This window comes from Orbicella franksi, chromosome 2, assembly GCF_964199315.1.
Source record: "Orbicella franksi chromosome 2, jaOrbFran1.1, whole genome shotgun sequence".
NCBI classification, from domain to species: domain Eukaryota; kingdom Metazoa; phylum Cnidaria; class Anthozoa; order Scleractinia; family Merulinidae; genus Orbicella; species Orbicella franksi.
The window spans coordinates 2,357,185-2,371,299 of NC_138146.1; the positions used below are offsets into that span (position 1 = coordinate 2,357,185).

The 14,115-nt window shown below is 39.3% G+C and overlaps 3 protein-coding genes across 3 annotated transcripts in view; 2 read left to right on the forward strand and 1 right to left on the reverse strand.

The window, feature by feature from the left end:
- Nucleotides 1-206, reverse strand: part of LOC145467152 (microfibril-associated glycoprotein 4-like) — a 2,801-nt gene extending 2,595 nt beyond the window's left edge. The window contains exon 1 of the mRNA XM_081450701.1: nucleotides 69-206. Coding sequence (XP_081306827.1) covers nucleotides 69-206 — 138 coding nt within the window. The remainder of the gene's footprint in view (nucleotides 1-68) is intronic.
- An 8,186-nt stretch (nucleotides 207-8,392) lies between these two features.
- LOC145467160 (uncharacterized) lies at nucleotides 8,393-10,145 on the forward strand. The gene is made up of 3 exons (XM_081450714.1): nucleotides 8,393-8,846; nucleotides 9,066-9,651; nucleotides 10,061-10,145. Exons 1-3 carry the CDS (start codon nucleotides 8,393-8,395, stop codon nucleotides 10,143-10,145), a joined length of 1,125 nt encoding a protein of 374 aa, XP_081306840.1.
- A 431-nt stretch (nucleotides 10,146-10,576) lies between these two features.
- LOC145467170 (tetratricopeptide repeat protein 28-like) lies at nucleotides 10,577-12,550 on the forward strand. Its single transcript, XM_081450725.1, has one exon. The coding sequence runs from the start codon at nucleotides 10,577-10,579 to the stop codon at nucleotides 12,395-12,397; it is 1,821 nt and encodes a 606-aa protein (XP_081306851.1). The 3' UTR covers nucleotides 12,398-12,550.
- The last annotated feature ends 1,565 nt before the right edge of the window (nucleotides 12,551-14,115 follow it).

Genomic DNA, 14,115 nt, shown 5'->3' on the forward strand with positions numbered 1-14,115 from the left:
TTGCCGTCTAAGGACTTGCATTAACTACCTTAGTTACTATGATTAAGCCTTAGCCAGATGCGTCGCACCTTTGTTCCACCGTAAATAAACCCCTGTCTTGTAGTCCAGTCCAGTGGATTTCTGATAGCTTCAGAGTCACTCAGCTCACACACGTGACCACCACCCTCCTTAGGACCAAAGTTGTATGATTGACACGTGATCTCCATAAAGCAGTGTAACTCACACACTTCCGGCGACGTCGCCCCCGAAGTTCTGATTACGTGGTTTTTAAGAGCCTTATTTGCAATCGGCTTTCCAAACGTCTTGATTACGCATGGCTCTAAATTACAAACAACAAGAGGGCTATTTTTAAAGTAATATTCTAGAAAATGCTTCACAAAAGAATTGACAAGAAAGCCGACTAAACAGAGCGAAATCTAGCTTGTCCGGCGTTGCCTAAATAAAGGCTTCGGTTGGTATAGAAAACGCTCAAGGTGTGAGCAAAAAATATTCGGATTTTCATGATTTAAGGGAGATCTCTCATCTTTCAGGCGCTGTGTATGATCCATTTCCACTGTTTCATGTACTTTTATAAGCATAGAGTCCAGTAAAATGTACGAGTTTGACATAAAAGATAGTGATTTTACGAGAGACGGTATCGATCGAGACAGAAGTTTAGTCCTCATTTCTTTCTCGTGGTATTCATCCGCGTGAGGTTCCGAGTGTTTTGCTAGCATTTTAAAACCGTCGTATATCTGTTGTAACATCAAGATCTACAACGATTGCTCTTGTCAAACCCAAGATATTGTGTATCTATGATATCTAGTATTCATAGCAGGGGAATATCAAAATTGAATTCAGGCAATTTTCTCTTGATTCAGGGATTTCGAATCATGAAGAAATAAGAAAACAGAAACCTACCTAATGCCGACACAGCTTTCCAAGAAACTCTTATAAAACTCAGCACCAGAAACAATACAGAAAACTGGAAATAAATCATGGCACTTGACGTGTGAGAACAGAAAACTAGGCACAAACTTTCGATTCTTATGGTCTCGTCAAGTATGTCAGTGTAGCTAAAGCCGAAAGCATATCAAACTTCATTAAGAATTTATACCACAAAGAAAAACAAAATCCACTTTGTGATATGACTCGATAGTCTCGCACTCTTGTAGATTTAAATTACAAGGTTGGCTTTAGTAGAAATAACCAAAGTTATTGTAGATACTCACAAACAAATTAAAGCAGCTGACACAATTCATTAGTCTTTTCTTTTGTATTCGATGATTTTTGTAGGTCGACGTCGCCTACCTAAATACAAAGGACTGCAGAGATCCCAACAGTGACTATTAGATTCCCGTTAAATTAAAAGTCTAGAGTCTTTTGGTCTCGTCAATTATGCAAGTGTAGCTAAAGCCCAAATCATATCAAAATTTAATAAGAATTTATACCGCAAAGAAAAACACAATCCACTTTGTGAAGTATATATGAAATAATTCATATTTGAACTGCGGTAGTAGATGAAAGTTGAAGTATGATCATCGCAGTAAATTTTCCAATTTAAGCAACTGGAAAGAAGAAGCCTGAAAAAAATCAGGGCTTCAACGGGATTCGAACCCGTGACCTCCGCGATACCGGTGCGATGCTCTACCAACTGAGCTATGAAGCCACACATTGGGAGCGAGGTCAATTAATTGAGTTCATATCTTCCCGTGAGTGAAATGATGTGAAGTATATATGAAATAATTCATATTTGAACTGCGGTAGTAGATGAAAGTGAAGTATAATCCCGTTGAAGCCCTGATTTTTTTTTTTCAGGCTTCTTCTTTCCAGTTGCTTAAATTGGAAAATTTACTGCGATGATCATACTTCACTTTCATCTACTACCGCAGTTCAAATATGAATTATTTCATATATACTTCACATCATTTCACTCACGGGAAGATATGAACTCAATTAATTGACCTCGCTCCCAATGTGTGGCTTCATAGCTCAGTTGGTAGAGCATCGCACCGGTATCGCGGAGGTCACGGGTTCGAATCCCGTTGAAGCCCTGATTTTTTTCAGGCTTCTTCTTTCCAGTTGCTTAAATTGGAAAATTTACTGCGATGATCATACTTCACTTACAATCCACTTTGTGATATGATTCAGTGGTGAGGCGCCCTTGTAGATATAAATTACAGTGTTGACTTGTCAAAGTTATTGTAGATATTCAGAAACAAATTAAACCAGCTGACACACTTTAAAAGTTTGCTCTTTGTTTTGGACGATTTTTGTAGGACGTCGCCTAATAAATTAAATACAAAGGACAATGGAAAAAATATCACAACAAGGGTTATTGGAGTCCAACAAAAAAAAACCTTGGTGTAGCCATGAATTTTTCAGAGATAATTAGCCTCGAATGTCAAGGAACCAAAAAAACGAACAAAAAACTACTTTTATATCAGACCGAATTCGCAAAAACATGCCCGCGTTTACGCATTGACCCGGCCTGGCCGTGACGGAGCCCCCCACCCCCCCTCCCTTCCCCCTGGGATTAAAGTCGCTAGCTTTGCACCTAGCGGGCATGTTTCTGCGAAATCGCTCAGATAAACTTTCTGCTGTGTATTATTATGTGAGCAATGCGTCATCTTAAGACGAAACCTGATAGGAAATCGAGCAATTTCAGTTTTTAATGGACGAAAACCTTGTACCAGAATAATTTTAAATATATTACTGTTCCTTTTTGCATTTTCTAAAAGCTAAAAATATAAATAGTTGCCTGAAATAGCACCAAAATCAATTACCATAGGGAGCTCGAGAAAATAAAATTCAAAGTTCAGAGAAATTGTACAAACATAAGTACAAGTTCGTCATCGGTTTCTTCCCACCAGTACTTTCAAGTATTTTATGTGAATTAAACTTCAAGATATAAATTTAAGAAACCGTAAGTACCCTCTTTTTGTCTTGTTAGGAATATGATTATCCATTTGTTTCTAAATGTTCTTTCAAAATTTTGCAATTTTGCAATGTTGCAATTTTGTCGACTTGTACAGCACTGCAAATGATCCCCGACCGCAAATGATCCCCGACCGCAAATGATCCCCGACCGCAAATGATCTCCGACCGCAAATGATCCCCGACCGCAAATGATCCCCGACCGCAAACGATCCCCAAACCGGAAATGATCCCCAAATTGGACCGCAAATGATCCCCGATGTGGACCGCAAAATGATCCCGCCGGAAAACGACGAATGGCATGGAGTTTGTTCTTCGTGTCGAGGTTTCAATTTTTAACCTAAACAGAAACAAGTCATAACTGACCATATTTTATAAAGATATAATTCTCAGGATAAATAGTCTTCGGAAAGATTACCGTAAAAGCTCCGCGAAATGCCTTTTAATCGGCTTTGCCTATATATCACCATAACATTTCATAACAACTTACCGAAGCGAAAATTGCGAACGGAAAAGTCAGATCAGTCACTCGATATTCTGCGTGCATCTCAATTTCTAAATCGTGTCTGATTTTCTCGGCTGCACGTTTGGTGATACCCTGAGTACTAGAGACTTTTCAAGTGCGGTCTTCGATTTTGGTTAATCACGCAAAATAAAAAAAACCTCTGATACCTAGGGTACTCTTGTTATCGATTTTGAAAATCAGTGGCAAGAAATTTTAGCGGATATCGGGTTACAGTGGTAACCTATATATCAGGTTAAGGTTGTTCGTGAAGCAAGACTTCGTTGGTCTGGAAATCTCACACGAAAACGGCTTACGGCTGCCATTCTACTTTAGTTCGTAATGATATCCGTTTTCTCGGTTTTCCGCGTATGTTACCCACGGGTAATGAAGGTAAGAGTTAGATTGCTCAACATACCATGCAAGTTGACCAATCAGCGCCCCTGTCCAGATTCACTACACGTTTACACCTTCAGTATGGAATTTCAGGCTGCAAATTGCAGATGCGAAAGACAAACCGGCTTGGAGTGCGTTGAGATGCGGACTTTCTAGTTCACAGAATATCGTACGTAGGACTAAAAGGTCATGAATACTCACGATCACTCTTACTGGTGGTATTAACACAAATGTATACAAGTTGTTTATGCCTTCGTCATGGTAGCATTAAGTTGTTACTGTTGTATATCGAGCCAATTGAGAAATGGTATCGCTGTTTACGACCTTTTTTTCGTGTTTTTTTAGAAGAATTGTCAAGAGAAAATGAGATGGAATTATTTATCATGAGAATTTTATTTAAATTGTAGTTAACGTTGTCAGTATCGTTTCTTTCTATTTATCGTTTGAATGATGAAAATCAAAGGAAGGAATAAAAACATGGAAGCAAACTCCATGCCATTCCTCGTTTTCCGGCGAGATCATTTGCGGTCCAATGTCGGGGATCATTTGCGGTCCAATATGGGGATCATTTCCGGTCTGGGGATGATTTGCGATCCAATTTGGGGATCATTTCCGGTCTGGGGATGATTTGCGGTCCAATTTGGGGATCATCTTCGGTCTGGGGATCATTTGCGGTCCAATTTGGGGATCATTTTCGGTCCAATTTGGGTATCATTTGCGGTCGGGGATCATTTGCGGTCGGGGATGATTTGCGGTCGGGGATGATTTGCGGTTCGGGATCATTTGCGGTCGGGGATGATTTGCGCTCGGGGATCATTTGCGGTGCTGTACAGACCACACCAAGCCACTGCACACTAATGATAGAGCGCAATGGCTCAGCCAATCAGATTACAGCATTTGCACTAGTGTTCAAGCAGAATTCAATTAATTATAGAGAGTAACTAACGTGGTGGGATTGGTTTTCTTATTACAGGACCTCTGTTCAGACTCGCGGCTCGGAGTGACAAAAACAATCAACATACCAGAGTTATTTGGCCATGCGCAAGGAGTGGAGATGGCAAGTACTTCGCTACAGCTTCATGGGACAAAACCGTAAGCTCGATAAGGGACCCGGGACCTGCGATTAATTAATTATTATTACTATTAATTGGTGATTAATTTAACACCTGACTAGCTCTTGTTAATCTACGTAGGTAACACTAGTATTGGGGATTGGTCTTAAAGAAGGAGCAAGCTTTGGGCCAATTGTATCCTTGTTTATGAAAACCTATCTACGTTCGAAAGTTACGGAATGCCCTTCTGTTCCGTAAATTTTCGTACGTTTATTAAAGCTAATGGTTAACTTGTACTGAAAAAATATCACCCTGCACTTTGTTTAAATTCTTGTTTCTCTTTCAGCGGAATTTTTCCCTCACATCACGTGCCTCATAACATGCAGCATTTGTCACGTGCTTGCCGTGCGACGGTTGCGATGGAGATGAAAAAGAGACTCTGAAGTTTGCTCATGTTTACAGCTGGCAAGCTGTGGCTTGGATCACAGCGTTAGAATATTTAATGCGGCTGTCTTAGTGTGACTAGCTGCGTTACTGTCACTTACTTACTTACACAGTATAACGTATTGTAAGTAACTGTATGTACAGCAAGTAACGTAAGTAGAGTATTATATTGTTAGCAGTGTAAGTAGCCCGTATTGCAAGTAATTGTATTTTCTGTAAGGAACTGTATTGAGTATTGTATTGCCAGCATAAGTGACCCGTATTGTAAGTAACGTAAGTATTGTAGAACTGTGTTTTGTAAATTAAAATTATTTAAAAAAAAAATAAAAAAAAAATAAAAAAAGTTACTGTCACGCAACAGTACCGCCTATATGAGCTTGGATCAAACTGCACCCACTGCGTGGAGGCCTCTGCAAGGACGCTTGGTTTTAGTTGACGATAGCGCTTCCATCGTGTACACGTAACGAAGTGTCTCTTTTTTTGCTGGATGACAGCACAACCTATTTAAAATCAATAGAACAGAAAAAAGAATCCAAAGATCAGTAATAAGACTGAGAATATAAATTGCGACGCCTTTTATTGAAATAAAACGATTCAGTTTTAACGTAAGCTATCCAGAAGCTTTCATTTGTTTGACGTTTTTCGTTACAACAAGTGAGGATGATTTAACAAAACGATTCGCCGTTCCCAATGATAATTTTTTGAAATCTATTTTCAGTTTCGTTGCATGTACTGCTAGTGTCATATTGATCACGTTTTCGTGACCTCATACCTCGCGCGTGGCATGTTATTTTACAGCGACCTCACGAAAATAAAACCAACAGGTGTGACAACGTTTCATCAGTCAGGCAGCTAAGTGCTTAAAATAACCATTCACAATTTACCCCGGAAGAGGTTCATGGATCATCCGCCCTTGGTTGCAGGCATGATCCTTTGTCACTGTGCTGTTTTAAGAGGCGCCTGGTTGACCAATACCTAATTTCTCCTAACAATATAACGGGTGATGAGAATAGAGTCAACTAGCGGACATATTACCTTGATTTACTGTTGTACCCGATACCCTAGCCATAGTCGCGATTCAAAAGCTGTGTCTACTGTCCTGATAACCTGTAATATCAAATCACTGATATGATGTCGCCAGTTGACAGAATTTAGGTACAGTAAATACCTATTTTTTGTTACCCTTCAGCGGCAAACATTAGACTTTTTTGGTCTCTCCAAGGGTATAATGGCTCGACTGTGTCTCGCTAGAATACGAACTAAGGCTCGACCAAACCGCCTGAAATACCATCGAAACATACCATAAATGTTCCATTAGGCATTCAGAACTTTTGATTTAGTGTTTTTGAGAATGTGGTGGTTTATCGAGAAAATTTGTTTTCATCGCCTGTCGTTTTCTTTGTGCTTAAACAAACAGGTACAATCTTAAGTACGGATTGCTCGGTGGGGTATGGACTTGTCGCTAATCAAGTTTTCCTCCGGGTGTCACGTGAGTCGAGATCCTGGCCTACTAGGAGGCGAGACTCGTGACTCTCTTTTCCCCAGCCCTCTCCATTCCAACCCAACCCTATTCCAGACCCCACCGTCGCCGCCCCTCCGATTTTGCGTGTGACATTTTTGGTTTTTGCGTCTTTTTTCGCTTCTCACTCCAAAAAGTAAGGAAAAAGTAAAACTGTGGATGGTTTGTCTACATCTTCACGTCATATTGACGTCATATGGCAATCTGTCTTCTTTGAATAAATACTTGGATCATTCTTTTTTCCTTCAAAAGCGAAATACTGTGTTTGCAAGAAGACAGTTTCTAATTCGAATTAATATCGTATTTTTGGGAAATTGTTTCGCCCCTAAATGCATTTTTAAAATAAACCTTTAAAAAAGCAATGGTAACGCAAAAAAGTTTGCCTTCAAACTTGATTAATTCAGAGCAGAATTTCAGTAGCCTCTAAACGGCTAACTAATGCGTTTTATGTAAACAATTCAGGATGGAGGATTATGCGTGCCCATCTCACAATAGATACAAAATCATACTTACTAGTTAAAGACAAACATTCCAAAATTTCAGTTTTTTTGGAAAATGAAAAATCTGACATGACAAACTTGAAAATTTCATTTTCTAATTTCCTCGTGCAACGTCTGATTTTATGAATTATTTACGGTATCTGGTGTTTTACTTTCCAAAGCGAACAGTGTAAAACAAACCTGACAGAAAAGTTCACTCCATGCTAGGAATACAAACTGGTCTCCAGGCTTTTATTTCAACATTCACTGAACATTGGCAAGGTGAGTACAACTTGTCTTAAATTGCATGCCTTAACTTTATATTCTTTACGAGTTGAACTAAACTAAAGAAAATATTGTTTGGCCAAGGTATAATTACTTCAAAGTAGCTCTTCTAAGTTACAAGCGAAATGCTACCGCGTCGTGAAATCTAGGAAAAACCTTATGACAATAGAATGGTAATTAAAAAACGTTTAGGACAAATGAGAGACTTTTGCACTGACTAAATGTTTAGCCGTTTATACGGCAGTGACTAGAAAAATTTGTTAGTCTATCTTTGTGTTGGACTGATTTAAAGACTGTAGGTACATTTAAAGAAAGAAAACAAATTAAGAGGCGATTTTCGCCATTTGTCGTTTACCGTAAACGTCATTCTTCAACTCTGTTTGAGAAGCTTATTCACGTAAGGACCTGAATGATCACTCCGACTTTTAGCGAAGTTGAATTTACTCATGAAAAGTTTCCTGTAGCCAAAGTTGATTTGTACATTCATAGTTAATTCCAACATTTTGTAGTTTCAACGAATCTGAAATGTCAAGTACAAAATAGAGAAATTGAACTTGTGCACCCGAAATAAATTCGGTCCCTTTACAGCAAGCACTCCTTTACCTTTTATTTCTTTAGTCCATCAGACTTAAAGATGAAATGTACCGGTTTGGAATGCTAATTTGCTAAAAACATGGCTTTTTCGAGTCCCTTTACTCTTCTTCGTAGTTACACAAAGCTCATTACGTAATGCGGCAAAATTCTACAATCACCATTATTTGGTTTATTTTCAGTTACATGACTTACTGAGGAAAGCGTCATGAATTACTTAGAAGAAGTTATACAAGCCATCTGTATAGCCCTCCTTGTCGCTAATTTCCTTCTCAACATCGGTCGTACTCTAAAAGCCATCGAGTTATGCAAGGAAAGCTTAGTTTTGCTCAGTAATAAAGTACTGAGTGTACAAAAACCATTACGGCAAAGAATGTACAGAAAAATTTATTATACCATGTTTGAGGCGTACCGCCGTGTTAGCGATCACTCAAATGCAATAGCTTGCGGCATGAAACTTCTCGACTTTCACCACGAGTGTGGTGATACAGGCCACGAAGGTGTGCTTAGCATAGTACTGGCAGAGATATATCAGAGTCAAAGTATGTATGCTGAGGCAAAAGAACTTTATGAGAGAGCAATCCTTGTCATGCAAAAAACAGGCGACAGGAGAAGAGAAGCAATCGCTTTTGGAGGCCTAGGAACTGTGTTTGTTTCACTCGGTGAATACGTCAAGGCTAAAAACTATCATGAAAAAGCACTTGCGATAAGCGTGGAAATTGGTGACAGAGCAATAGAAGGTACATGTTATGGAAGCCTAGGAAATGTGTTTCAATCTCTCAGCGAGTATATCAAGGCTAAAGAATATAAGGAAAAAGCACTTGCGATCAGCAGGGAAGTTGGTGACAAAGCGAGTGAAGGAAGACTGTATGGAAACCTAGCAAATGTGTTTCATTCTCTCGGTGAATATGTCAAGGCTAAAGAATATTGTGAAAAAGCACTTGCGATCAGCGTGGAAATTGGTGACAGAAAGAATGAAGGAACACAGTATGGAAACCTAGGAAAAGTGCTTCATTCTCTCGGTGAATATGTCAAGGCTAAAGAATATTATGAAAAAGCACTTGCGTTCAGCATGGAAATTGGTGACAGAGAAGGAGAAGGAACATCGTATGGAAACCTAGGAAATGTGTTTCAGGATCTCGGTGAATTTGTCAAGGCTAAAGAATATTGTGAAAAAGCACTTGCGATCAGCGTGGAAATTGGTGACAGAGCAATAGAAGGTACATGTTATGGAAGCCTCGGAAATGTGTTTAAATCTCTCAGCGAGTATATCAAGGCTAAAGAATATTATGAAAAAGCACTTGCGATCAGCATGGAAATTGGTGACAGAGAAGGAGAAGGAACATCGTATGGAAACCTAGCAAATGTGTTTCGGTTTCTCGGTGAATTTGTCAAGGCTAAAGAATATTATGAAAAAGCACTTGCGATCAGCGTGGAAATTGGTGACAGAGCGAGTGAAGAAACGTGGTATGGAAACCTAGGAAATGTGTTTCGGTCTCTCGGTGAATATGTCAAGGCTAAAGAATATTGTGAAAAAGCACTTGCGATCAGCATGGAAATTGGTGACAGAGCGAATGAAGGAAAATGGTATGGAAACCTAGGAATAGTGTTTCATTCTCTCGGTGAATATGTCAAGGCTAGACAACATTTTGAAAAAGCACTCTCGATCAGCATGGAAATTGGTGAAAGAGCAGGAGAAGGAACATGGTATGGACGCCTAGGAAACGTGTTTTATTCTCTCGGTGAATATGTCAAGGCTAAAGAATATTATGAAAAAGCACTTGCGATCAGCATGGAATTTCGTGAAAAAGTGAATGAAGGAACATGGTATGGAAGCCTAGGAAATGTGTTTTATTCTCTCGGTGAATATGTCAAGGCTAAAGAATATTATGAAAAAGGACTTGCCATCAGCATGGAAATTGGTTACAGAAAAGGAGAAGAAGAGTGTTATGGAAACCTAGGAAATGTGTTTTATTCTCTCGGTGAATATGTCAAGGCTAAAGAATATTATGTAAAAGCACTTGCGATCAGCGTGGAAATTGGTGACAGAGGGACTGAAGGAACACAGTATGGAAACCTAGGAAATGTGTTTCGGTCTCTCGGTGAATATGTCAAGGCTAAAGAATATTATGAAAAAGCACTTGCGATCAGCATGGAAATTGGTGACAGAGCGAATGAAGGAAAATGCTATGCAAACCTAGGAAGTGTGTTTGGGTCTCTCGGTGAATATGTCAAGGCTAGAGAATATTATGAAAAAGCACTCGTGATCAACGTGGAAATTGGTGACAGAGCGAGTGAAGGAACATCGTATGGAAACCTAGGAAGTGTGTTTCGGTGTCTCGGTCTATATGTCAAGGCTAAAGAATATTATGACAAAGCGCTTGCGATCAGCATGGAAATTGGTAATAAAACAGCACAAGCAATTTGCTACCACAGAGAAGGCCATTTTTATGAATCTCTTGGTGATAAAGATAAAGCTCAAGCCTGCCTCGAGAAAGCAATTGCGATTGCAGTTGAAATTGGTAACAGAAAAGAAGAAGCAACATCTTACCTCGGCCTTGGACAAGTGCTTCAATCTCGCGGCGATCATGACGTGGCCGAAGAATATCTTGAGAAGGCACTGTCAATCAGTGAAAACATTGGACACGTTGAAACTGAGTTTCGTTGCTATTGTAGTCTTACATTGACAAAGTTATCACAAAACAACTCTCAGGAAGCTTTTTCTCTTTTGTTTCGAAGTATTGGAAAATCCGAAAAAATGCGAGGTTTCCTTCAAGACAGCGATCAATTAAAAATATCCTTTGCAGACATGCATGTTTTTCCCTATCAGCAGCTCAGTGAATTGTTTCGTCGCGCTGGAAATCCTAAGGATGCTCTTTGTGTTGCAGAGCTTGGACGAGCAAGAGCCTTAGCAGACTTGATGGCAACTCAGTACTCTGTTGCAAATCGCATATCAGCTGACCCGCAATCATGGACTGTTGTTGAAAATGTCATGAAGAAAGAAAGTAACTCTACTTGTCTATACATTTCTTATTTTGATCAAAGAGTGTTTTTGTGGATTCTCAAGACAAGCGGAGTCATTCAGATCCGAGAACTTGATGTGGATAAAAAGACTCTTTACACAAGGTTAACAAAGGTTGCTGAAAACTTCGATGAATTTTTTGCTATCATGGCTGAAAGCTTCCAAGACTTTGGTATTTTACCTGAGGAGGTCTGCGAAGATCGATCCTTGAATGGCAATGACATTGAAACAAATCCTGAATCTTGTCAGGAAGATAGCCCCGCAACTTTGCAACAAGGCAAGCCTGGGAATACGGATGATCCCGAACCGAGTCTAAAATTGTTCTACGAACTGCTCGTCAATCCTGTATCCGACTTACTTGACGAGCCCCAAATCATCATTGTTCCTGATCGCAACCTGTACCGTGTTCCGTTTCCAGCTTTACTCAATGAAAGTGGGAAATATTTATCGGAGCGTTTCAGAATCCGCGTGGTTCCTTCTTTGACGACTCTGAAGCTCATTCAGGACAGTCCTGCAGACTATCACTGTCAGACTGGTGCTCTAGTAGTGGGTGATCCTGATGTTGGTGTGGTGATTTACAGGGAAGAAGTCAATAAAAAGTTCGTACCACTGCCTGGTGCAAGAAAGGAAGCAGAGATGATCGCACGACGGCTGGGCGTTTGGCCTTTGTTAGGACAGGACGCAACAAAGAAAGCGGTACTTGAGAAGCTGAATTCAGTGAGTCTGATACATATTGCTGCACATGGTAATGCTGAAAGAGGAGAAATTGCTCTTGCCCCTCCAGAGCCGGTCCATCCAGGATCTGCTACACTAACCGGAATTCCACAAGAAGACGACTACCTTTTGAAAATGTCCGACATTTCAAAAGTCAAAGTGCGGGCTAAGCTGGTTGTACTAAGCTGTTGTCACAGTGGCCGTGGACAAATTAGAGCCGAGGGAGTTGTTGGAATCGCTCGCGCATTTCTAGGAGCCGGTGCACGCTCGGTGTTGGTGGCACTGTGGGCTCTAGACGACATTGCAACAAAGAAGTTGATGAGTCGCTTTTACGAGCACCTTGTTGATGGAGAAAGTGCCAGTGTATCTCTTCACGCGGCCATGAAGTGGATGAGAGATCACGGCTTTACCAAGGTTTCCAGGTGGGCCCCGTTTATGCTGATTGGAGATGACGTCACATTTGAGTTTGAAAAATAAAGGTATGTTTTTTATTAGCGAAGAAAATATTTCATAAATTTGGTTAGTTAGTTGCCCATGCGACTTAAAGAAAAATTGAAACTCCCTACTTTTCTTCTTTTAATTTGTGTTTCAAAGGGCAAAATCTAGCTGTGCTGTACACAAAAGAGTTACAGAAGTGAATCAAAAGATTTTCACTTCCAATCAGTTATTGAGAAAAAGTTTTCTTTCATCAAAAGACTTTCTTGTGCGGCGATGAGATTCCTTATTCTTGTCACTTCTCGACCGTAAATTTGGTACTTATGCTTAAAAAGTAAAGTGTACTCAGACATGATCGGACGCTTATGTCTGCGATTTAAGAATTAAACTGTAATCATCATCTACGAATGTGTAATATATTTCTTCAGGCTTTATCTTTTGCTTAACAGAAAGTACCGTTACCCAATGGTTGGGATTTTAGATATCATCAAATTAGTTTTTTGTTTCGGTGTTGTAGGAAGGAAAGACCTCGCCGATGGAGTACTCCATAGAAATACGAAATCAAGCAATGAATCAAGAGAAACGAGAAACTTCTGCAAGGACAGTGTAAAATAGAAAAGACAATGCTGCATTGACTTTCTTTTACGGCCATTGTCTGTTACAAGCACAATTGTTTATTTTTCCTCAGAAGCAGAACTGAAAAGTAAGCTTTTTTGTAGTTGCAAACCTATTTTTCTTAGTGTTGTTGTCGAAAATAATCAGACATATCTCTTGAGAAGCCTAGCATCTGTCAGGCGACTTTGTTACCTAAAATTGATGCAAAGTTTCTTCGATGGGGAGGAGAGAGGGGTGCTCATGTGAAAGGGGTGGGGATGTTCTTTGCTGTCTCTTTTAGGATTGGCAATTGTGATTTATATTTTGGCACTTAAGCCAGTTATCTCTGTCATCATTGAATCTTTTTACAGGGATGTAATAATTTCAGCTAACTGTGTAAGTTGTTTAAATTGATCGGGAATGGAATTGCTGAAACCTCTTCACAGACGAAAGTGTTCGATGACATGGTCATGAAAATGATTATAGTTCTTATTTGCCTGATTTTAGGAGTAGTATCTTTTAGGATTAAATTAAGACATGAGCCACACCCGGGGTGTTTTCGACAAACGTCCACGCCCCTTTCACGTGTTAATCTCCTGTAACGAGCCAAGCGATTGTCTTGTTTGTTAAGAGGATTGAAAAAGTTTCTTGTTGTTCAAAATAATTAATAATAACAATCTAGACTTTATATTAGACGTAGACTTTCATATAATGTTTAGTTGCGCGTGAAAACTACATAGAAATTGTGATTCATTAAAAATATATAAATGTGTAAGATAAAATGACATAACTTTAAAATAAATCATCGGATAAGGGACAAAACTTAAAAAACAAATTAATCAAAAGGCTCATTTAAGCAAGACAGTGTTAGTGAGAGTTTTGAAGGTGTCAATTGCGCAGGCATTGCTAGCGTCAGTTTGATTGTACATATGATTATCGTTTTTACTTTTTAGCATAACGTGTAATTATTTTAGATTGTATTTCATGATCCTGACTTATGAATTTTTTTTTAAAAAAAGTTTACTCATACAATATAATATTTACTTTCAATTTCAATTTCTCTGGAATACCTGTGTGTCATTTTCTTTCATGCGATGTCACACCTCACATATAGCTAAGAGTGTCACACAATAAATTTCTACTCCATTACATTGCATTGTACTGTA